Source organism: Thalassophryne amazonica, chromosome 8, assembly GCF_902500255.1.
Source record: "Thalassophryne amazonica chromosome 8, fThaAma1.1, whole genome shotgun sequence".
NCBI lineage: Eukaryota > Metazoa > Chordata > Actinopteri > Batrachoidiformes > Batrachoididae > Thalassophryne > Thalassophryne amazonica.
This window is the reverse complement of record NC_047110.1, coordinates 68,404,025-68,427,157: the sequence shown is the minus strand read 5'-3', so window position 1 is coordinate 68,427,157 and position 23,133 is coordinate 68,404,025. Positions and strand designations below refer to the sequence as shown.

At 42.5% G+C, this 23,133-nt stretch overlaps 1 protein-coding gene across 4 annotated transcripts in view; it reads left to right on the top strand.

The window, feature by feature from the left end:
- The first annotated feature begins 4,450 nt into the window (after window positions 1-4,450).
- mctp2a (multiple C2 domains, transmembrane 2a) overlaps window positions 4,451-23,133 on the top strand; it is a 79,347-nt gene continuing 60,664 nt past the window's right edge. For 2 of the 4 annotated variants that reach the window (XM_034176554.1, XM_034176557.1), the window contains exons 1-8: window positions 4,475-4,535; window positions 8,257-9,258; window positions 13,954-14,010; window positions 14,089-14,200; window positions 20,790-20,932; window positions 21,060-21,136; window positions 21,231-21,345; window positions 21,440-21,463. In XM_034176554.1, coding sequence (XP_034032445.1) covers window positions 8,317-9,258; window positions 13,954-14,010; window positions 14,089-14,200; window positions 20,790-20,932; window positions 21,060-21,136; window positions 21,231-21,345; window positions 21,440-21,463 — 1,470 coding nt within the window. In that variant the 5' untranslated portion in view covers window positions 4,475-4,535; window positions 8,257-8,316. Of the gene's footprint in view, window positions 4,536-8,256; window positions 9,259-13,953; window positions 14,011-14,088; window positions 14,201-20,789; window positions 20,933-21,059; window positions 21,137-21,230; window positions 21,346-21,439; window positions 21,464-23,133 lie in introns of all 4 variants that reach the window. The other 2 variants (XM_034176555.1, XM_034176556.1) reach the window with 2 other exon arrangements.

The window sequence follows — 23,133 nt, the reverse complement described above, 5'->3', positions numbered from 1 at the left end:
TCCCGACGGCCCAGGAGACAGCGGACCTCCTGGTCCACCACGTCGTCCGGCTGCATGGGATCCCAACAGACATCATCTCCGATCGTGGTCCCCAGTTCTCCTCGTAAGTCTGGAGGAGCTTCTGCCGGGAACTGGGGGCCACGGTAAGTCTCTCATCCAGGTACCATCCCCAGACCAACGGGCAGGCGGAATGGGCCAATCAGGAAGTGGAGCAGGCCCTGCGTTGCGTGACAGCCGCGCACCCGGCGGCCTGGAGTACCCATCTGGCCTGGATCGAGTATGCCCATAACAGCCAGGTGTCGTCAGCCACCAGCCTCTCCCCTTTCGAGGTGTGTCTGGGGTACCAGCCTCCTTTGTTTCCGGTGGTTGAGGGAGAGGTCGGTGTGCCCTTGGTCCAGGCCCACCTACGGAAGTGCCGTCGGGTGTGGCGTGCCGCCCGTTCTGCCTTGCTGCAGGCCCGGATGAGGACGAAGGCCCATGCAGACCGTCGGCGGACCCCGGCCCCTACGTATCGGCCAGGGCAGGAAGTGTGGTTGTCTACTAAGGACATTCCCCTCCAAGTGGACTCCCCTAAATTGCAGGAACGGTATATCGGTCCGTTTAAAATCCTCAAGGTCATCAGTCCAGCCGCGGTGAGGCTTCAGCTTCCAGCCTCACTGCGGATCCATCCCGTTTTCCACGTGTCCCGGATTAAGCCCCATCACACCTCACCCCTCTGTACTCCGGGTCCGCACCACCTCCTGCCCGGATCATCGATGGCGAGCCGGCTTGGACTGTGCGCTGGCTCTTAGATGTCCGAAGGATGGGCCGGGGCTTCCAGTATTTGGTGGACTGGGAGGGGTACGGCCCTGAAGAACGCTCCTGGGTGAAGAGGAGCTTCATCCTGGACCCGGCCCTCCTGGCCGATTTCTACCGCCGCCACCCGGACAAGCCTGGTCGGGCGCCAGGAGGCGGCCCGTTGATGGGGGGGGGTCCTGTTGTGTGGGCCGCTGAAGAGGAGGTACTGCTGGTCCACCACCACCAGAGGGCACCTTGCCTGGAGTGCGGGCTCCAGGCACCAGAGGGCGCTGCCATCTCACAGGAGCAGCCGGGGTGACAGCTGGTCACCTACGACAGCTGTTACCAATCTTCTAATCCGCCGCGGTAATATCTGCAAGACGTCATCTCCACTTCTCTGCCGAGATATCGCCTCTAACCAAGGAGGTAACTACTCAGCCAATTGTGTAATCGTCTTGACAATAATACTTTGTTGCTTGTGTGTAGGACAGCTGGAGACTGTATTGGACTTTTTTTGGATAAGTACTCACATTCCTACACTACAGTAATTTCTGACGAGAGGTGGAGGTGGTGTTTCCACCCTACGTGTTGCTGGGTGCAGACGCACCCACATCTGACTGTTTCTGTTCCTCGCCAGCAGTACCGGATCCGACAAGCGGAGGCGTGGGCCACCTGTGAGTTCGGGACTTGGTGGCTCCAGTATTCCCGGGTTCGGGTGGCGGAGGAAATCGGGTGGTTCCGGTTCGCTTGGACAGACGTCTCCTATCTTCGAGCCTGCCCACACGACACCGTTGGAATTCGGCTTATTCTTTGTCATTGTAATCGGTTGTGTTTGTTGTGCGTGTTTCACAACAGTAAAGCATTGTTATTTGACTTCCTCCATTGTCCGTTCATTTGCGCCCCCTGTTGTGGGTCCGTGTTCCTACACTTTCCCAACATTCGATTCCCACCTGTGGCCTTTCTGTGTGGAGTTTGCGTGTTCTCCCCGTGTTTGCGTGGGTTTCCTCTGGGTGCTCCAGTTTCCTCCTACGTCTAAAGACATGCAGGTCAGGTGGATTGTAAAATTTAATTGTCCAGGTCTCCCTTGCAAAAGAAATCTTGATCTCAATGGGACTAACCTTGTTAAAAAAAGGTTAAATTACATTAAAATCATGGGGTAGGTAAGGTGGCACTTTACTTGTGTGTAAGTGCCTTGAGGTGACATGTTGTGATTTGGAGTTGTATGAATAAATTAAACTGAACTGAATTGAATTGAAATTGACCATGAGATGATGAGATGAGATGAGCGGCCGAGATGAGTTTCCTCCGCAGGGTGGCTGGGTGCTCCCTTAGAGATAGAGTGAGGAGCTCGGTCACTCGGGAGGAGCTCGGAGTTGAGCCACTGCTCCTCCACGTTGAAAGGAGCCAGTTGAGGTGGCTCGGGCATCTTTTCCGGATGCCCCCTGGACGCCTCGCTGGAGAGGTGTTCCGGGCACGTCCCATCGGGATGAGGCCCCGGGGAAGACCCAGGACACGCTGGAGCGATTACGTCCTCGGCTGGCTTGGGAACATCTTGGTGTTCCCCCGGAGGAGGTGTGTGTGATCGGGAGGTCCTGGGCGTGCTTTGCTTGAGCTGCTGCCCCCCGAGACCCGACCCCACGGATAAAGCAAATGGATGGATGGATGGATGAAATTGACCATACAGTAAGTGTGCTTGCGGGTGTGAAGGTGTTTGTCTATCTGCAGGCCTGTGATAGACTGGCATCCTGTCCTGTGACTCTTGATTGGTGTAAGGAGGTATAGAAAATGAATGAATTAAACTGAATTCTTGCGATACTGCTACATTTATGCAAAAATGAATGATGGCATAAATCCATGTTCGACAAACCAGATTTTAGTTCTTGTGTTTTGTTTGAAGGCTTGTACGTGCATCACTCAGCTCATATCCTCCCCAAAATGCACGTTCTTGGCTTCCCATCCAGAGGACCAGCTGTACTGTAGGATGCAACAGGTCCACTATGGATGTGTACTAACTAGGCAGGGACTTTGACTGTTTGAGTTGTGCAAGAAGGAGGGTGACAGGCCACCTGCCGTAGGGGGCTTGCCCTGTTTGAATCCTCAACCCTGCCTTTCAGCTCAGAGCCAAGTTGGGGTTCTTTCATTTGGGCCTGATCTCCTTAAGACACCAGCAAATATTGGATAAGGCTTGGTCCAGACTCAGACACATCTGTTGTCATATAGTGTTCATGTTCCACTGTCAACAAATAACAGGCTGTGTGAACGAAATGGATTTTGGTCTGACAAGGCAGCCGCAGAGTGCCAGATCTGAGCCGAATATCAGGGATGAAATAAGATGAACACATAGGCAGCGTTTCATATGCCTTGGCGTGTTGCAGAATCCATCTGCAGTATTTTGGTACTGTTTTGGACAGATAAGAAAAGTTGTGTTGTCGAATTAGATTATGGAAGATTAGAAACACTGAGGTCTACATGTACTCACAACATTTAAATAGTCACAGTCTGACAAGCAGACAAAACAGACTTCAACTTAATGTAAACACATGTCTCATCACAGCATCATTACATCGATATATAAATGCTGATGGTGCTTGTCAATTGGGCACCGCAGTCTAGTTTGAGAGCGGGCACTAAAGGGGTAAAATATGACGCATATGACGTAATTTCTCTACTTCCAAGGGAAAAAAACACAGCATTTTCAATGACTTTTTGGACAAATTACATGCAAACAAAGTGAAAATGCAAAGAAAAAGTGACGACATGGTGGGAAAGTGGACATGTGTTGTAGTTTGTTTAGCTGTGTAGGCTAACACTTACTGAAACGTCTTCCACTCACTTTACCTTCCCTTCTCCACTGGGAACTGAAAAAAAACCCAAAAAACTTTTCGTTACTGCTTCAGTGATTGCAGCTGAAAACAAAACAGTACACCATTTTTCTGTGTGAACTTATGCTGTGTATATATTGCACAACAGAACGGATGTCGCGGTAAGTGGTCAAATCCCGCAATATCATGCAGGGTTCAAACGAGACTGCGGTGTCCTATTGCTACAATTTCCATTTTTTTTCAGTGTAGCTACACTTGTTGAAAATCTACATCCTTGGGACTTTGTGGTGGCGCTGGGGTGTGAAGAGTAAAATACTGTACAAGGGTAGGCTGAAAAGTTCTAAGGCTCACTATAATGCAGTTAATGCATTACTCCTTCATGGGGAGCCTTAGAACATTTCAGCCTGCCCTCGTACATACAAGTAATAGAGTTCCAAAATGAGCTCCAGTGTAACTCTGCAGTAAAAACCAGCGTAAACCTGGTACAGGAAAGTTTATGCGTAGCCTAGAGTCTTACTGGTTTTATAGCACAAACCAGTTGTAAGGTGTAAGTATTGCGTATGGAGTTGAGTTATTCTCACACCAGGCGCGATTTAAATTCAAATTCTTTTCCCAGTCTGACAGTCAATCCCATAATCTGGACTAACGAATACAGTCAGTGGTTGTACATAGCACTATGGTGCAGCTAGTATTCACAATTTTGACAGAGTGCTGCAGTGTACTCATTTCTTCAGCATTTTCACTGACGTTGAAATGCATCCTGTGGGACTGGTGTGACCAGTTTCACATGTTTTAGACTCAGCATTTCTACCAATCACAGCTTGGCTTCAGAGTTGTCATTAAGCAGGTCAGGATATTTTTGCTACTTGAAACACAGGAAATTTACCACTCCTTTTAGAACAAACTGCACTTTGTCAGAAGGAATCTGCTCCACAGGTACAGAAGCTTGCTTTTTTTTTTTTTTTTTAATTAGTCTTTAATAATGTAGAAAGTGAAGTAGTATGGCAAAAATGTTTGGCGTTAAACCTAATGACAATTTTTAATGACATAATGTTGCGTGTTTTAAAAGTAATGAGGCAAGGCATCCTGACTTAGAAATTAAAGACAAAAAACATCCTCTGTAATGTGTATTATAGTGTAAAATCTGTTAAATTACTGTATTTATTCAAGTGTACATCATCAATTTAGTGGCAGCATGTTTTCCCAAAGAAGGGCAGCAGTAGTGTGACAAATGGACTTTTGACTGTTTTTCAATTTCGATTGTGACATAGGTATATGACTGATTTAGCTACTATAAAAAAAAAAGAAATGAAACGTTTGCTATATTTTGATGTCTGGATGCATACTGTGTGTGTTTTCGGACTGATATAGGGGTGTAATGACTGTAATTGGTAGATATATGTATTTTCTCATTAAAGAGACAGAATTTTTTTTTACATGTAGAGTTTGATGAACTAAACCTGTTCCACACTTTTGAAGTGTTTGGTGATGTGTACAGTAACAAATTTCATGAAACACTTAGTGTGCCATGATACTTACCATATTTTGTGCATACGTATCCATGTATTTTCACAATACCACATATTAGACCTGTAGAATATTAAATTGTGGGTCGTATCTTGATGATCTTTGGTGCACAGTGTCGCATGTCAAACACATTTTTGCGTTGTCAGTGCAACATAGGGTGACAGGCACCAAGGAGTTGAACTTATTCCATTAATTAGGCATGGTCATGTGTTGGGTATTACATGATGTACACCAAGAAGAGGGTCACCTGTTGTGTCCTTTATGAGTCAGAGTTCACCAACACTTCTATTCACAAAGTCGCCTCAAGTGTGCAAATGTACCAGAGAAGCCAACAAAATGCACTGAGGTGAAACTCAAGCAGCAAGACCGTAGCTTTTTGTTTTTGTTTTTCTGCTCCCCCAACCCCGCCCTGCAAAAAAAAAAAAAAAAAAAAAATGGGAGGTATATCAGAATAATTTGGCTTCTCCTCTGTCTCGTAAACACAAGTCCTTTTGGTTTATACTGAACTTGTAGTACCCGCTTGGTCAACTCATAGCATGCGATGCTAAGAGTTAGCTGGCAGCTCTTGTAAATGGAAATAAAAGTGAATAAACTGCTTTATTATATGGCTGCGAAGCTACGCGCACTCTGATTGGCTGATTATCGGTTGGATATTTTCCCCTATCGGACCAGTTTCCATGACAGTCAGTCCGAAACACGTATTTTCTTTACAAACCAGAAGCTAAAAACGCAATTAGAAAAAGCAAGTTGGACATGAACGTAAGTAACTAAGTCCCTTCGGCTGCTCCCTTGTTTGCACTCGGGGTCGCCACAGCAAATCCAAGGTGGATCTGCATGTTGAATTGGCACAGGTGTTTTTTACGCTGGATGCCCTTTCTGACGCAACTCCACATTATATGGAGAAATGTGGCAGGAGTGGGATTTGAACCCGGAACCTTCTGAACTGAAACCAAGCACATTAACCACTTGGCCACCACCCCTGCATATCTAACCAGCATCTGAAAAAATACACTGAAAAAAGAGAATGTTTGAACCAACTTAAAAAAGTGTTACAATTTATAAAAACTTTCTAAAAACTTTCAAACTTAAGTTCAAAACAACTGAATTCATTCAGGTTTTTACAAATTGTAACACTTTTTTTTTAAGTTAGTTCAAACATTCACTTTTTTCAGTGCACAGATTGAAAGCTTAGCAGCTAACCACAGGGCCATTTGTTAGCAAGTTCATGGAGGTGACGCGAACAAGTCGGACTACGAGCCTTCAGCAGCTTTCATATTCAGGCTACTGTAAGTTTGCGTGTTTATATATGTAATAGCCATATAATAAACAAATTATTAACCTCACTTGCTTGGTCTGTGCAGGGATATCAGACCTCTGTGTTTTTCGCACGGACTTTGCTTTGCCCGCTCTGTACTAACACACTGGTCTGATATTTTCCCTGTACAGACCTCACAGTCTGTTAATAATCCTTTAGTGCACGTCTCACCCCCACCGTGGGCACTCCTTGTTTACGCTGACGTGGAATATGTTGTGCTGTGTCATAAAAGTGTTTGCAATTTCTGGAATTTACTGCTTATTACTCAATCAGCAGCTGTTTGCCGCACAGGATAACACAATGCTAAACAAGCGTTAACCTGCTATTACCCTAACTTCCTTTAAAATAAATTACAACAGACAACTCAACAACAATCAGACAAATAAAACCGAGTGGCTGTATTGTCCCCTTGCTGATTTAGAAAGTGCTAAGACTTCACCAAGCCTGTGCTACGAGTTGGTAGGTGATACGAACTGACCTGATAACCAACCTTTTAATGGGTGATTCTTAGACTACGGGCACTTATTATGTCCTTTGATCATATTGTATGAAAAACAGAAAAAAGGGGAAATTTCACACTTTTATAGTTATCTTTATAATGAAAGTGTTTTAAGAAATTTGTTCTAGTAGTCTATGATGACTTTTTCACCTTTTTCAGCATCATTATATGCAAATATTGCTGTATTGTGCTTGTCCCACACCCAGACTTTTGATCTTCAATGATAAAAATGAATGGTAAAGAAACATTTTTTCTAATGTTTTAAAATACCTCTGAGTAAAATATCAGTAAAATAATCAAAACATAATTGGGGTATTCAATGTCATACAACTGTTGTGATTTTTTTTAAACAAAATGTAGTTGTCCCACACTATTGCCGTATTTCCACCACAACACTAATGTCCCTTTAAACAGTTTGTATGAAAGATTGTTTGGGTAGTTTCTATGGAGATAAACAGTGACATCAGAGCACATGTATATAGTGCCAAATCACAACAAACAGTTGCCCCAAGGCGCTTTATATTGTGGTGGAAATTACATTTACAAGGCCAATAGTGCCTGTAGTTAAAGAATCACCCTCATACAGTTGGTGGATATCAATGAAATCTCACCCAGTGGTGCACATATGAAGAAAAAGAATTCCAGTCTGACATCTTCAAAAGGTGATAATTGTCCTTTTGTTATTTATTCATTTATTTATTTATTTTTAGACTCTCTGAAAATTACACCTGCAGTTGACCAGTTGCTAATTCACGTACTTCATCACAAAAAATAGTTTACTACCACTAATATATGATACAAACAAACAGCTGTCAGAGCTTGCTCACAGATCTATAGTTTAATGGCTGTTTTCAGTTCAGTTTTGTTGTGCATACAAGCAGATTGTACATGCATTGTCAACCCACTTGTCTTAGGCTCATCTGAATGTTGTACCCTAAAAATATTAGAACACTTCTGCACTGAACTTTCGAGCAGGTTTACAATAGGTAATGTAATTTGTGTGCCATAGATCAGCAAAAATCCTGGTGTCCAGTACAAATGTTTTCTAGTCGTTGTACCAGTAGTAAGTTGTTGTTGTAGTTGTACAACTCCCATTTACACTTGTGTGTGTTGTTGGAAGATATGGCCATGTGACTCTACAAAACATTTGAGTACTAGTGTTATAGCATATTTACAGTGTGGAGAAGTAAATGACCAAAGCTAGTCTTTTGTTCAATATATCTACTGAATTTCAGATTTGGCTGTTGCAGTTCAGTATTTCTTTGGAAAAGACCAATAATGATAAACTTTTTCCTTTCTGTTATGCTTGTACACAGGCAAAAGAGGAATTTGGTTTGATTGTTGTTTTTATGTGAAAGGTGGTTTTATTACTGAAGATGGATAAAAAAAAGAAACGCCTCTTTCGGAACTTCAATCTGAAGGCTAGGTTAAACAACCTGAAGATACCAAATAAGAAAACACCCAGCAAGCAGAGAGAGAGGCTGGCCTACCGACGTAGTTTATCTGTACCAGACCTGACTCTGCTGCCAGGAGGGGAAATGTATTCAGACAGCGCACTGAAGACCACGGGTTCTGAAGCTATCTTCTTTGGCACCTCTTTTGGACAGAGTGAAACAGATTCCATTTCAAGTGACTCTGCCACTCAGTCTTTCACAGATAAACCAATGGACTCAGTCTCTGACACAAAGCGCAAAGATCTCACAAGTTCCAGTCCTGCATCTAAGAACAGAAGAAATTTACCTGACAGGCAACCATCTGTCAGTGATGAACCTGATGGTGTCTTAGATTCTGACTCAGAGAGCCAGATGGCCCTAAATGGAGAACAATTGTATGCACAAGCACATGAAAGAGCCTACGTTATGAAAGAGGATCCTGTTAGATTTACTTTTGACCCTATTCCTGCACCAAGATCTATTTTTACCAACATACAAACACCAAAACCTGATGCAGCTGAGACATTTGAGACACCTGAAGAAACTTCATCATCTCTAAGTCCTATTTCTGCAGCACTGGCCAGAGCAAGCTCATTTGGAGATCAAGTGAACACTTCCACAGAAAAAAACACATTTGAGGAGAAAAAACTGGTTGTTCAAAAACGAACTCAGGCAATAATAAGAGAAAAGTGTCCTACAGATAGGTGGTCTCTACCATTAGACACGACGCAGCCTTCAGTTGAAAGTGGAGATGAGTCGCCCTCTGGTACACCTATCGAGGAGCAAATCATGGCCTGGACTGCAGAGTTGGAGGACATGGAGTGTGAGCGCTTCTCAAGACAGATCATGGATGAGACTCTGCCTGACGATGTCGAGTCAGAGGAGGTCAGTGAAGAAATAGAGGTCACTCTGAGTCTAATTACAGATAATAATGTATATGTATGGGCAAAAAATTCAACTTCTTTTAGGTTTTCATGCAGATATGACAGTTGTTTTCATTTCATGAAGATAAATCCTGCGGGTGAAACTTAAGGCTGTGAACAAACTGCTATTAAATGACACCCTATATACAAATAGGAAAAAAAAAAAAACTTAATCTCATTCTAACACAATTAGAAACATGTCAACAGGTGTTGAGATGCATAGAACGTTTGAGTAAAGTTATTAGTGCTGAAATTATTGGTTGAATAACTGAATATAGCAGATTTCCTATATCAAGAAAAATGTCAAATATTCTCTCATTCCATTTTCATCAGTTTCTGAATTTGCTACTTGTCTCTGTTAAACATTTGTAAATTGAATATTTCTAAATGTTGCACTGTTGGTCAAACAACACAATTTAATAAGATACCATCCATCCAAGAGGTTGTGATACTAATTTGTGATTTTTAGGTATTTTTACAAATCAGTTATAACTGTTATATACAGTGGGGAAAATAAGTATTTGATACACTGCCAATTTTGCAGGTTTTCCCACCATTTTTATCGTAGGTACACTTCAACTGTGAGAGACAGAATTAAAAAAAATGATCCAGAAAATCAAGTTCTATGATTTTTAAATAATTAATTTGCATTTTATTGCATAAGTATTTGGTACAACAGAAAACAAAACTTAATATTTGGTACAAAAACCTTTGTTTGCAAATACAGAGGTCAGACGTTTCCTGTAGTTCAAGTGTTACACATACTGCAGCAGGGATTTTGGTCCACTCCTCCATACAGATCTTCTCCAGATCTTTCAGGTTTTCTTTTGGGTTCTGGTCTGGAGACTGGCCAGGCTACTCCAGGACCTTGAAATGCTTCTTACGAAGCCCCTCCTTAGTTGCCCTGGCTGTGTGTTTGGGGTCATTGTCTGGCTGGAAGATCCAGCCATGACCCATCTTCTATGTTCTTACTGAGGGAAGGAGGTTGTTTGTCAAAATCTCATGATACATGACCCCATCCATCCTCCTTTCAATATGGTGCAGTCGTCCTGCCCCCTTTGCAGATGTTTCCACCCCCATACTTTATGGCGAGTGGAGTTGATACCAAAAAGCTCTATTTTGGTCTCATCTGACCACAAGACCTTCTCCTATACCTCCTCTGGCTCATCAAGATGGTCATTGGTGAACTTCACACAGGCCTGGACATGTGCTGGCTTGAGCAGGGGGACCTTGCTGCCCAGCAGGATTTTAAACCATGACGGTGTCATGTGTTACTCATGTAATCTTTGTGACTGTGGTCCCAGCTCTCTTCAGGCCATTAACCACGTTTGGGCTTTCTTGGAATCATTCTTACCCCACGAAGTGAGATCTTGCATGGAGCCCCAGACTGAGGAAGATTGACAGTCAGCTTGTGTTTCTTCCATTTTCTAATAATTATGCCAACAGTTGTTGCCATCTCACCAAGCTGCTTGCCTGTTGTCCTGTAGCCCATCCCAATCTTGTGTAGGTCCACAATTTTGTCCCTGGTGTCCTTAGACAGCTCTTTGGTCTTGGCCATGGTGGATAGGTTGGACTGTGATTGACTGAGTGTGTGAACAGGTGTCTTTTATACAAGTAACAAGTTCAAACAGGTGCAATTAATAAAAGGTAAAGAGTGAAGAATAGGAGGGCTTCTTAAGGAAAAATGAACAGGTCTGTGAGAGACAGAATTCTTGCTGGTTGGTAAATGATCAAATATGTATTTCATGCAATAAATTGCAAATTAATTATTTAAAAATCATACAATGTGATTTCTGGATTTTTTTTTAGATTTTGTCTCTCACAGTTGAAGTGTACCTACGATAAAAATTACAGACCTATGCATTCTTTGTAGGTGGGAAAACTTGCAAAATCTACAGTGTATCAAATACTTATTTTCCACACTGTAGGTTGAACTATCTATGACTAAATGTTATACTTACTTATATTTTATACAAACCCTGTTCCCACTTTTTTAATTCATACAATTTCGAAAATAACAAATATTTCTTTTTCATTTTCAGGAATATCAATTCCTGAAAATGAAAAAGAAATTCGGAGAATCCCTCTTGAGATGTGTGGCAATGTCATCACAAACTTCAGTGTGTGTGTTGCATCAATTATTGAACTGTGCAGAAAACAAGAGACAAAGTGGGAAACCTTTGGTATCAAATGTTAATTTGATGCTTCTGTTACAAGTCTGTAAATAAAATTTTCAAATAAGTTCTCATTTCAAAAACTTGTGTACGATCAAAAAGTGGTAACATTTTATTGGCCCATCGTGTATATATATATATATATATATACACATACACACACACACACACAGTGGGGAAAATAAGTCTTTATAAGTATAAATACAAAAAAAATAAGTATCTATCTGTCTATCTATCTATATATGTGTGTGTATATATATATATATATATATATATATATAGTGCAACTAAGTAATCACATCGCTTTACTTTTTCCACATTTTGTTATGTTACAGCCTTATTCCAAAATGGATAAAATTCATTTATTCCCTCAAAATTCTACACACAATGCCCCATAACAACAATGGGAGATATCACAGACAAAGTGACAAGAATAACCAAAATCACTTACTTATGGAAGGAAATATTGTCTCCCTTGTTACTCCGTTTGTGGCTTTGCCAACTTGCGCAGCTTTCCGGCATATTTCATTTGTTTCTTGAACTTCTATGCACACAAATCACTAACTTGCCCGGAATTAAAATGGCAATCACGCCTCCTTGCCAGCACACGGCTCAGCACTACTGCGCTCTCTAGTTCTTATATACAGCTCCATGGTTCAGAAGGCCATATTTTCATAAAACGCAGCCTTGGAAGGATGCAACTCCTGAACTAAGACACAGCTGAAAGTAGTCACAGGACTCTTAAAAGACCTGTTTTTGTTGTTTCACACAGTCCAAACAAGTGTTGTCCAAACAGTATAAAAAGTTATACCCCCTCTTGATTTTGGTCTTTCAGGTTTAAAGGATTATTTCTTAAGAACAAAGAATGTTTTTCTTCAGCTGCGGCAGCTTCTTTTTCTGCTTCTTCTTCTACCCTGTGAAAAGTTCAGACGCAAAACAGTTAAGTCCATCTCATCACTTTTGTCTTAAAATAAGGACTTTTACCTGATTAAAGCTGCACACCTCACTAACATGATTAGTGCACAGGTGTGCCTTAGACTACCCACAATAAAAGGTCACTCTGAAAGGTGCAGTTTTATCACACAGCACAATGCCACAGATGTCGCAAGATTTGAGGGAGCGTGCAATTGGCATGCTGACAGCAGGAATGTCAACCAGAGCTGTTGCTCATGTATTGAATGTTCATTTCTCTACCATAAGCCGTCTCCAAAGGCGTTTCAGAGAATTTGGCAGTACATCCAACCAGCCTCACAACCGCAGACCACGTGTAACCACACCAGCCCAGGACCTCCACATCCAGCATGTTCACCTCCAAGATCGTCTGAGACCCAGCCACTCGGACAGCTGCTGAAACAATTGGTTTGCATAACCAAAGAATTTCTGCACAAACTGTCAGAAACCGTCTCAGGGAAGCTCATCTGCATGCTCGTCATCCTCATCGGGGTCTCGACCTGACTCCAGTTCGTCGTCGTAAACCGACTTGAGTGGGCAAATGCTCACATTTGCTGGCATTTGGCACGTTGGAGAGGTGTTCTCTTCACGGATGAATCCCGGTTCACACTGTCCAGGGCAGATGGCAGACAGCGTGTGTGGCGTCGTGTGGGTGAGCGGTTTTCTGATGTCAGTGTTGTGGATCGAGTGGCCCATGGTGGCGGTGGGGGTTATGGTATGGGCAGGCGTCTGTTATGGACGAAGAACACAGGTGCATTTTATTGATGGCATTTTGAATGCACAGAGATACCGTGATGAGATCCTGAGGCCCATTGTTGTGCCATACATCCAAGAACATCACCTCATTTTGCAACAGGATAATGCACGGCCCCATGTTGCAAGGATCTGTACGCAATTCTTGGAAGATGAAAATGTCCCAGTTCTTGCATGGCCGGCATACTCACCGGACATGTCACCCATTGAGCATGTTTGGGATGCTCTGGAATGGCGTATACGACAGCGTGTACCAGTTCCTGCCAATATCCAGCAACTTCGCACAGCCATTGAAGAGGAGTGGACCAACATTCCACAGGCCACAATTGACAACCTGATCAACTCTATGCGAAGGAGATGTGTTGCACTGCATGAGGCAAATGGTGGTCACACCAGATACTGACTGGTATACCTTTCAGAGTGGCCTTTTATTGTGGACAGTCTAAGGCACACCTGTGCACTAATCATGGTGTCTAATCAGCATCTTGGTATGGCACACCTGTGAGGTGGGATGGATTATCTCAGCAAAGGAGAAGTGCTCACTATCACAGATTTAGACTGGTTTGTGAACAATATTTGAGGGAAATGGTGATATTGTGTATGTGGAAAAGGTTTTAGATCTTGAGTTCATCTCATACAAAATGGGAGCAAAACCAAAAGTGTTGCGTTTATATTTTTGTTGAGTGTATTTATAACTGCACACGTCTGGACACCAGCTGTAATATGCAAGTGTTTGCATTTTAATTTGGTGTGAGAAGTGTCACCTTTTTCCTGTGTAGGTGTCCAGTGAAAGATGCAGCCTTGCTGATGATGTGCAAGACCCTTCAGAGAGCTGTGTGAGTATTCTCTGTTGTCTTTTATTGAAGTGGACCAAAGTACATTAACGTGGCATAAATACGAGTGGTTATCCTCAGCAGGGTTCAACCCCAGGGCTTGATATCCAGGGGCTCACCACGTCCCAGAGATTCCTTCTCAGCATCAACTTAAAGGAGGGCAGGAACCTGGCCATCACACGCAAACGCTCCGGTATGGTAATTTTCTGGGGTCCTCACAAGAGTGATTCATTGTTTATCACACTGTTGTGTCTGTATGTGAACATCTTTACAGATCTGACAGCATGGGCGAGCCCTGCCTTTGTGGACTTCTCATCTTCTTTGATTTTCTATTTTCTGTTTCTTCCGCTTTGTAAAACTTTGTAAAAACCATGTAACTATTAGAATGGCCTAAACAGAGGGTCACCCCTTTGAGTCTGGTCTGCTTGAGGTTTCTTCCTCATTATCATCAGAGGGAGTTTTTCCTTACCACCTGTGTGCTTGCTCTAGGGGTTGGTAAGGTTAGACCTTACTTGTGTGACGTGCCTTGAGGTAACTTTGTTGTGATTTGGCGCTATATAAATGAAATAAATTGAAACTGAATTACAGATGAGAAGAATCCAAATCAGGTTTATTGTGTGCTATGAAAGAATGTAGTTCCTTCGCCATTTAGAATTTTGGCCATAGTTAAGGGTGACGCATTGATGACAGGCTGCAAGAACTTATTATTACGGAGTGTAGTTAAGTCCAGTTGCTTTTGCCATATTTCTGGGTCTTCAAAAAGCACCTGTAAGTCCCTCAGCTTTTTTTTTTTTTTTTTTGCTTGTTGTTTCTTGTGGTGTCTGTGCAAAGCAGAAGGCGGAGGACATGCTTGAGCTGTGGGGGAGTGGAGTTATTCAGTCAAACCAGATAGACTTAATGATAAAACTATGAGGACTAACGAAAAAAGCCCAAGCTGTTATGGTAACATCTCTCTGACTTTGAAGTATTATTCTTCATTTTCTTTCTTTCTTTCTTTCTACCACAAAATTACTGGTTGGAAAAACACACAACCATTAACACGCACAATGGTTTTCCTTTTAAAATCTCTTGTTGTCACAGTCAGGTTTTATTGTTGAAAATGTTTGCTGGTTTTATATTGTATAGAGGCCAATATAGATGTAAGATCTATATGGTATTATTCCTATAATTTCAGCTTGTTAAAGTCTGCATGTACTAATTCAAACATGTCTTGATGTCAATACACTGACGTTCGCTTTGGCACTGCCTCACCATGTTCTTGCTGTTACTTCTGTCTTGAATTTACTTTGAGCAAGCAGCGAACTCAAGTGTCCATAAATGGAACTGCACTGTTGCCTCATCTTCAGAAGGACCCAGATTCACTTCTGACCTTGTCCTTTCTGTGTGGAGTTTGCATGTTCTCTCTGTGTCTGTGTGGATTCCGGCTTTCTGCTACTTCCAAAAACCTACAGGTTGGGTGAAATACTGTAGATGCCTCTAAACTGACTGAGAATGTGAATGTGTTTGTCTGTCAATGTGTCTGTGCTGCGATAGACTGGCCAGGCCCGGCACCAGAAAAAAAATATTAAGGGGGCGATGAGTTTATCACAGGGGGCGGGGTCGCTCCCCCACAAAAAAAGTGCGCACCGGAGGGTACCTGCCTCTGAGCGTGCGTAATGAATTGGGTGCGCTCCTAGAAAGCTCGTGTATTTAGGCTACACCGTTGTAAGAGACTGACTAAGAGTAAAGAGTGATGACAGTATTTTTTAATTATTATTTGAACGTATAGACCCTCGGTCAAGTGATCTCCTGCATACCACAAAACCAAACCAACAACTGATCTGAGAAATGACACGAGACAGTAGATTAACCCCACATAAACCTTTCATGAAGATATACAGTGGTCCCTCGTTTATCGCGGAAGTTACATTCTAAAAATAGCCCGCAATAGGCGAAATCCGTAAAGTAGTCAGCGTTATTTTTTACAATTATTATAGACGTTTTAAGGCTGTAAAACCCCTCACTACACACTATACACTTTTCTCAAACAGGCATTAACATTTTCTCACTTTTCTCTTGTGTGTAAACACTTTCAAAGTTCAAACCTTAGTAGAAAAATAAGACCAACCTGTTTTCAGGCCCAAACATTTGTTTGAGAAATAAAAATAGATTGTTTTCCTATAAATAATTATGATGGCTTTTAGAACTAACGAATTTAATTTTAACGATCAACCTACGAGGTTGGACACATAAGAAATTATTAATAGTGACTGACCAGTATTTCACAGTTCCTCTGATCGCGCCTCTTTGTCCTGGTGCCGCGCCACTGTCGCGCCTTTTTCCACTCACACCTCGCTGCAGGTGTCTTTTTCCGAGTGAAGAACACAGTTATGGGTAGTTGTTGGCGCTCTTTTTTCTTCTGGGCGAGAAGATTCTTATAAACAGACACGCAGAACACAATGCGCGTGCTCTCCCTTCGCGGTGCCGCAACAGGTGTCCCGTCATCTCGACAGAACACCGGCCTGCTTGATGAGGACGCAGAGCACAATGCACTGTTAAAAAAAAAAAAAAAAAAAAAAAGCATGGAAAATTGGACTAAAAAAAATCCGTGAAACTGTGAGGCGCTATATTTTCCAGTATTTCTTTTTCTTTCTTTTTTATTTTTATTTTTGATAACTCTCATATCCGAGGGGGCGAGGTTGATGACGTGAGGGGCGTCGCCCCCAAACGCCCCCTCGTGGCGCCGGGTCCGAGACTGGCAAACCATCTTCTCATCCAGTGACCACTGAGATAGGCTTCAGCCCCTCTGTGACCCTTAACTGGAATAAGCGTGTTTTCAAAATAGATGGATGGATACAACTGACCTTGACTTTGCAAACAATGCTGTGATCTTTGCGAAATCCATGGATGCCCTGATTGTAACACTTTAGGAGTCAGAGTGTCTGGGTTTACAATTGTCCTGGATCAAGTTTAAGCTCCAAGTTTTCAATGACTTTCTGGACTCGTCCATCAGAAGTGGATCTGCATGTGGTGAAAATGTCAAGCTTGTATAGACATTTACTTATGCCAACAGTGACATTCATGTCTCTGTGTCCTCAGCATTTCAGATTGAGAGACACCTATAAAGAGCTTATGGAGTCATGAGGTAGCTGGTCAGAGGCGTTTTGTGATGTTGATACCTTTGTAGGGGAACAACGGGCCAAGTCTTTAGAGTCCTGGTGCTTCCTGTCTTACTGAGTGGTTATGAGACTTGGATACCAGCCAGTGACCAATGGCATCTTTGGTCATAGGTCTTTTCAGGATCTTTAGGTACCAGTGGGTTGATGTGTTGTTAAGTGAATGGTTAGAAGTATCACTTGAATTGTGAAAGTACATCAGTTGCAATATTTTGGCAATGTGGCATGTCTCTCTGATCCAGCACATAGGTGCAACAGAGTTGAGGATCGCAGCGGCTAGAGAAGGCCAAGAGGACATCCATGTTTCATCTGGCTGTGGTAGATAGATGGTTACTTACGAGCATTGGGGAAGGACTGTTTTTTTCCTGGCCAGTTGCCATCCTGTACCCAGGGCAGTTCTGTAGTGCTCAAAGACCTTAGTTGATATATTTGTATTACTACATGCACATCATATAAAGTTAAGCATGAAGGAAAATATTACATCTGACGTCTTCTTTTTTTCTTACACATCATATTTGTCAATTGCATGTTGAGCTCTTTAACACAGAGGTTGACCAGTTTGTTATATTTCATCACAAAAGATTTGCTACTACTGATATACATGCAAAGCAACTGTTTGTGGTATTATTCCGTGATCTTTCTAACAGTTCTCTAGTTTTTGATTTAGAATTTCAATATGTTTAACCAGATTCACATCCATGACCATTTTTCATTTATTCATTCATTCATTTTCTATCTCTGCTTTATGCCAATCAAGCCCTAAGGTTAAGATCTGTTTTCTCCAATGTTACATTTTTTTTTTTCCGTCTGAAATATTGAAACTGACCTTAAAGGTAGTGCGTAGGATTTCAGGATGTTTATTACCAGAAAAGGAATATAGCATTCATAACTACCTGCTCACTAGTGTATAGTTACTTGCAACAATGAATTGATGTGTTTTCATGATCTTTCTTTCAAACCACAAATAAGCCTCATGGAGGCCGTAATGTTGCACCACCATGTTGCTAGTCACCCAGAACGGTGAAGGCTAACATGTTTGAGATCCTTCCTTTGTGTGAAGTGGAGGATCATACCTATTGCTTATCACAAAGGAACACAAAGGAGCATGAATCGCCATCACCAAAGAATCAAAAACGTGAAGAGAAACAAAATTATGACCGGTGATGCCATCATGCAATCTGCAGTCTCACCAGAAGATGGCAGTACATCCTACACACATTATCTTTAAAATATAAAGGTTTTTAACTGTATGGTCGCAAAAGACCAGAGACCTACTCCCTGCTAGTTGAGACCTTAGTTTCTCTGACAAGATGGCACTGTGATGATGCAATCCCCACACGCCCCCTGTCTCTCCACTGTTTGCCCAACAATTAACACTGTGCCAAAGGCTCACCAATGGCATACATTATCATTACATATTCTGAAAGGACCCACGCCACCAGCCCCCACTGCTCAGGTTTTGTTGTCCCTTTCCACCCCCCCATTAATTTCCATCGTCACCGTTCTCAGTCATGCCAGAGCTTTTCTCCTTGCTAGCTGCCACATTCTCCTCCTGTCAAGTTGCCTGGAGGTTTCCCTGTCACAGGCTGGCAGGGTGGAGCTGCTGTGGGTCCTGCCTGCCTTTGCGAGATGTTCATTTGGAGTGGGGAGCTGACAGGCCTGACAGACCATCCCCACAGGGCCTTTGTCATGTGATTCAAGCCTCCCTGCAGGCTCTCTCAAGCACCCCTTTATTCCGCTGCACAAATGAAGGCATGGGGCTGGCTTTCATTTTTCGGCCAATCTGCATGCAATTGCAGAAACAAAGAAGTCCCACACCCCCACGGCACTCACAGACAGACTTTCTTAACAGAGTTGGGAGATTAACACCGGTTGCTTGTACATTTTGTTTTTTGGTTGCTTCACGCTGGCGAGTGTTTCGGGTCCTTTCACAATTAAACAGCTACATCTCTCTGTTTCTGCCTTTTGCCGTGTGTGTGTGTGTGTGTGTGTGTGGGGGGGGGGGGGGGGGGCACCGCCTCCTCCTCCTCCTCATCACATATTTCATTTTCTCACACAACCAGCATGGGGGAAGGGTGTGTATTTGTGTATGTGTGTGGTTTCACACTAAAATCTCTCTTTTTCTTCATGTTTTCAACAAAAGTAAACAGTTGGTAAGCAATTGGTTATTAACGCACATTCACTGTAAATTGAAATCCAAGTTTTTTTTAATAATAATAATGAACTTTCTGTATGTTGTATGACATACCTCAGCAGGACATGCTCTTATGTTTATCGTTAAGGTACTTTACTCTCTGGCACGCAATCTGGCGTGCCAGAGAGTAAAGTCGTTGTTAGCTGTTGTAAACTATGCGTGAGTGGGCGCTCCTTATCTACATTGTCTAACTCAAAAGAAGGAATTAAAATGCAACTGTTTTACCAATCCATTAAAATATAAATATTATGAATAACTGCCTTTGACATGATTCCAAATGCGTTCTCCACAGCATGACGCGCACGAGAGAAGCTGCAGCTGCAGATAAAGGCTATGTGATTCTGGGAGCAATGAGAGATGGTTTCATCAGCCAAGTTCTAAGAGCAAATGATTAATCCGCTAAGAAACGATTATTTTATATAACGCAGCATCCAAGGGCACAATGCGTGGCATCCAGCGGGACAAAGCGGGTCGCATTGTCATGACAAATTGCGCAGCAGTGTCAAGGTGGCTTTACCCTGCACACCGCTGTATGAGCAGGGCATTGTAATTGGTCGTGTGTGTGTGTGTGTGTGTGTGTGTGTGTGTGTGTGTGTGTGTGTGTGTGTGTGTGTGTGTGTGTGTGTGTGTGTGAACAAAATAGCACGGCTGGCTGGATGTATTTTTAACAAATGTGGTGAGAATATTGTTTGGGTTCGAGTCTGTAGGTGATTAACTTTTGGAACACATTGGTCAAAGGTCAAGGTCAAGCATAGTCTAAACTAAAGAGTGCTTCAACAGCACAGACCTCCATCAACACTTCGCACATACTTCTGTAACTATTAGAGAAATTATTAGATTATTACAATTATTAGATATTAGCAGGATTAGACAAAAATTAAAAACATAATTTTCTTGAAATTTCTTGAAAGGGTGGGGTAAGGCAGAAACAAGGCAGAAACCGTTAACTTTTGGAGTGGAACCAACTAAGAGGGGGGATCCAGGAACTAATACAAACCAATGTAATCGCAGACTCCACACAGACAGGACCAGGTCAGAGTCAAACCTGGGAATTTCTCTTTGAGAGGCAACAGTGCGCTAAGCATCTCATTGCCGCAGCGCATCTGAACGAGATGTAACATCCACAATAAACATAATTTTACAGATACATTATCTAACTCATAACTCATATCTAACTCAAACTGGATCCACTGACTTCTTAATGGTGTCTTCCTTGGACTGTACCCCACTGTTTCACCAAGTTTCAGGAAAATTTGTTTTGTAGCTTTTGCGTTATCCTAATAAAACTCAGACAAACAGTACCAAAAACACACATTTACTAAAATCTGTGCTACCATTGCGGTACAATTAAAATTGTATCTCTGTTTGCAGAATATGTATCAGCCCTCTGATGCCTTTCATTTTAATTTTTTTAATTTTGTTTTTCCTTGTAGGTTCCAGTGATCCTTATGTGAAGTTCAAATTTGAGGGAAAACAGTTTTACAAGAGCAAAGTCATTTATAAAACCTGCAGTCCACAGTGGAACGAGTCATTCTCCTATCCGCTACCAGATAGAGATCACGCCGTGGAGGTTCGGGTACGTGTGCTGCTATTTTTTTTTCCTAAAATTTCTGGTGGCCTGTTATTTGAAAGTCCAACGCATTATCGACGGCGGTCAGCAGCGAATTTGCTGAACTTTATTTATGCGTATAATGTCATTGTAGGTCTTTGACAAAAATCTGACCGCTGACGAATTCATGGGTTCCACTAGTATTTCCCTGAAAAATCTTGAAATGTACAAGTAGGTGATGCATTTTTACATGATTATTATATGAATAGATTATAATAAGTGAGTATTCTTCAGAAAGTTTCCTCTCTTGACTGTTTTTCCTCAGAACCTACGAAATGGAGTTGACGCTTGAAAATCCAAAAAGTAAGGAGGACGACAGCGGTGTTATTATCGTTGATGTGTGCATAATGTTTCGAGATACCACTCTCAAAAGAAGCCCTGTAAGATATGAAGTGAATTTATATATGTCATCCTATGTTCTTGGCGTCACCTGATTTTTTATTTTAAATTTAACAACATGTTTTCTATTTGCAGAAATGGCCACAAAAGAAGAATAAGGTATGGATTTTACTTGAATTGATGAAATACTCTTGATATTCTGGCACTAGGGGGCAGTATCTCACTGTACTATGGTGCAACAAAGACGGGGGAGTATTTCCAGGACTCTCGCTCTTGTGTGTAACCTTGGATTCAGCACGGCCTATTTCTTTTGTTATTTTAAAGAAACCTTTTTTTTTTTTTTGCAATGCATATAATTTTCAGTGGTATCATTTGCTGCGAAATGTGTCAAACAATATTGCATTCAGATCAAAATAGAAAATAATAACATTCTCTGAATATGTTGTGATGAAAGAGCGTAATATAGCCGCAGTGTTTGGGTTTTGTAGTAAACAAAGTCCATCTCCTCTCAAGTGGGTTTCAATATATTACAGCTGTAATTAGATTCAGAGTGAAATAGGAGGCTCGCTGTTTGGGACTCGCACTGCAGCGAGTGGGATTATATTCACACCTATGTACTCACTGCATCTGCCACTGTTTAGTCTCTTGATGGTCCAGCAGACAATCTCAATTTGAAATTAGATGACAAAGGAATGAAGCCATTTTTCTACACATTGTTGGTTATCCGCTACAGATGGTTAAAGATACTCAAAGGGAGACAGAAATGTCTGATGGGACTCTGCACAGCGTTCTGCTGCCTAAATCACACCGCTAATTTAACAATATAACAATGCCATTTTTTTTCTCATTTCAGTTTTTTTTTTTTTTTTTTTTGGACAAACGTACAATATCTTATTGCATTTAACACCTATCATGGAAGTGCTGAACACACAGCCCCCCCCCACTTTCAGAACATCATTTTCTCCCCCTGTGTTACCACCACGAACACAGAGAATGGCAAGTGGTGAAGTAAAACTCTGCTGTGTGATAGTGTTTCAAACACGAGGGGGGCGTGAGGGAGAAAAGGGAGGGAGGGCTCTGCTGTTCGAGGCATGTTGCCAGCGTGGGATGCCTAAGATCGGCAAGCCTGATAATTCCCAGGCATAGTGGGTAATAACCCAGATGTTAGGATGTAATATCACAGCTGTGGACGGACAGTGCTGAGGTCTCAGCCAAATGGACCTGGGTTTGAGCTCATCGTGCCGGTCCCCATGCTGTCTCACCATATGGAAGCAATCGCACAGCCCTTTTAGGACCAGGAATAGATTCTCTTTTGGGGCCACTTACAGTTAAGTGGAATTGTTTTATTGGCCGCTGATATAGAAATGTGTCCAAGATAAACACTTGGGATGACTTGGCTGAGGCCTGTTTTATATCGCTCCTCCACTCCCTCTGTTCCTCTTCGTTTGAAGGGGGCTGATATTTATAGGGCTGTGCCTGTGGTATTCCATGTTAATTCAGGTCTCTGAGATATGCTTTGATCCCCCTCGGATTGGGTGGCGATGCAGGTTGTGACCCTGCAGCGAAGGGGAGGGGCCGGAGAAGCAGGGGAGTTGTAGCGAGGCCGTTTGAAACGGCGTCACCGGGGCAGCCGAAGGAGCCGAGCAATCAAAGAGGCTACAGCAGATTACGGCCCTGCTCTTTAATTACAGTCAGGCTGACACAACTCCTCTGCTGTTTGTTTTTACAGCCCTGGCCTATCACCGCGCGGCCTCACGGGAACTCTAACATGGAAACATATCAAGGCTTTTCTCGCTTGCTCCCTCTGTGACACACGGTGGGAGAAGGGG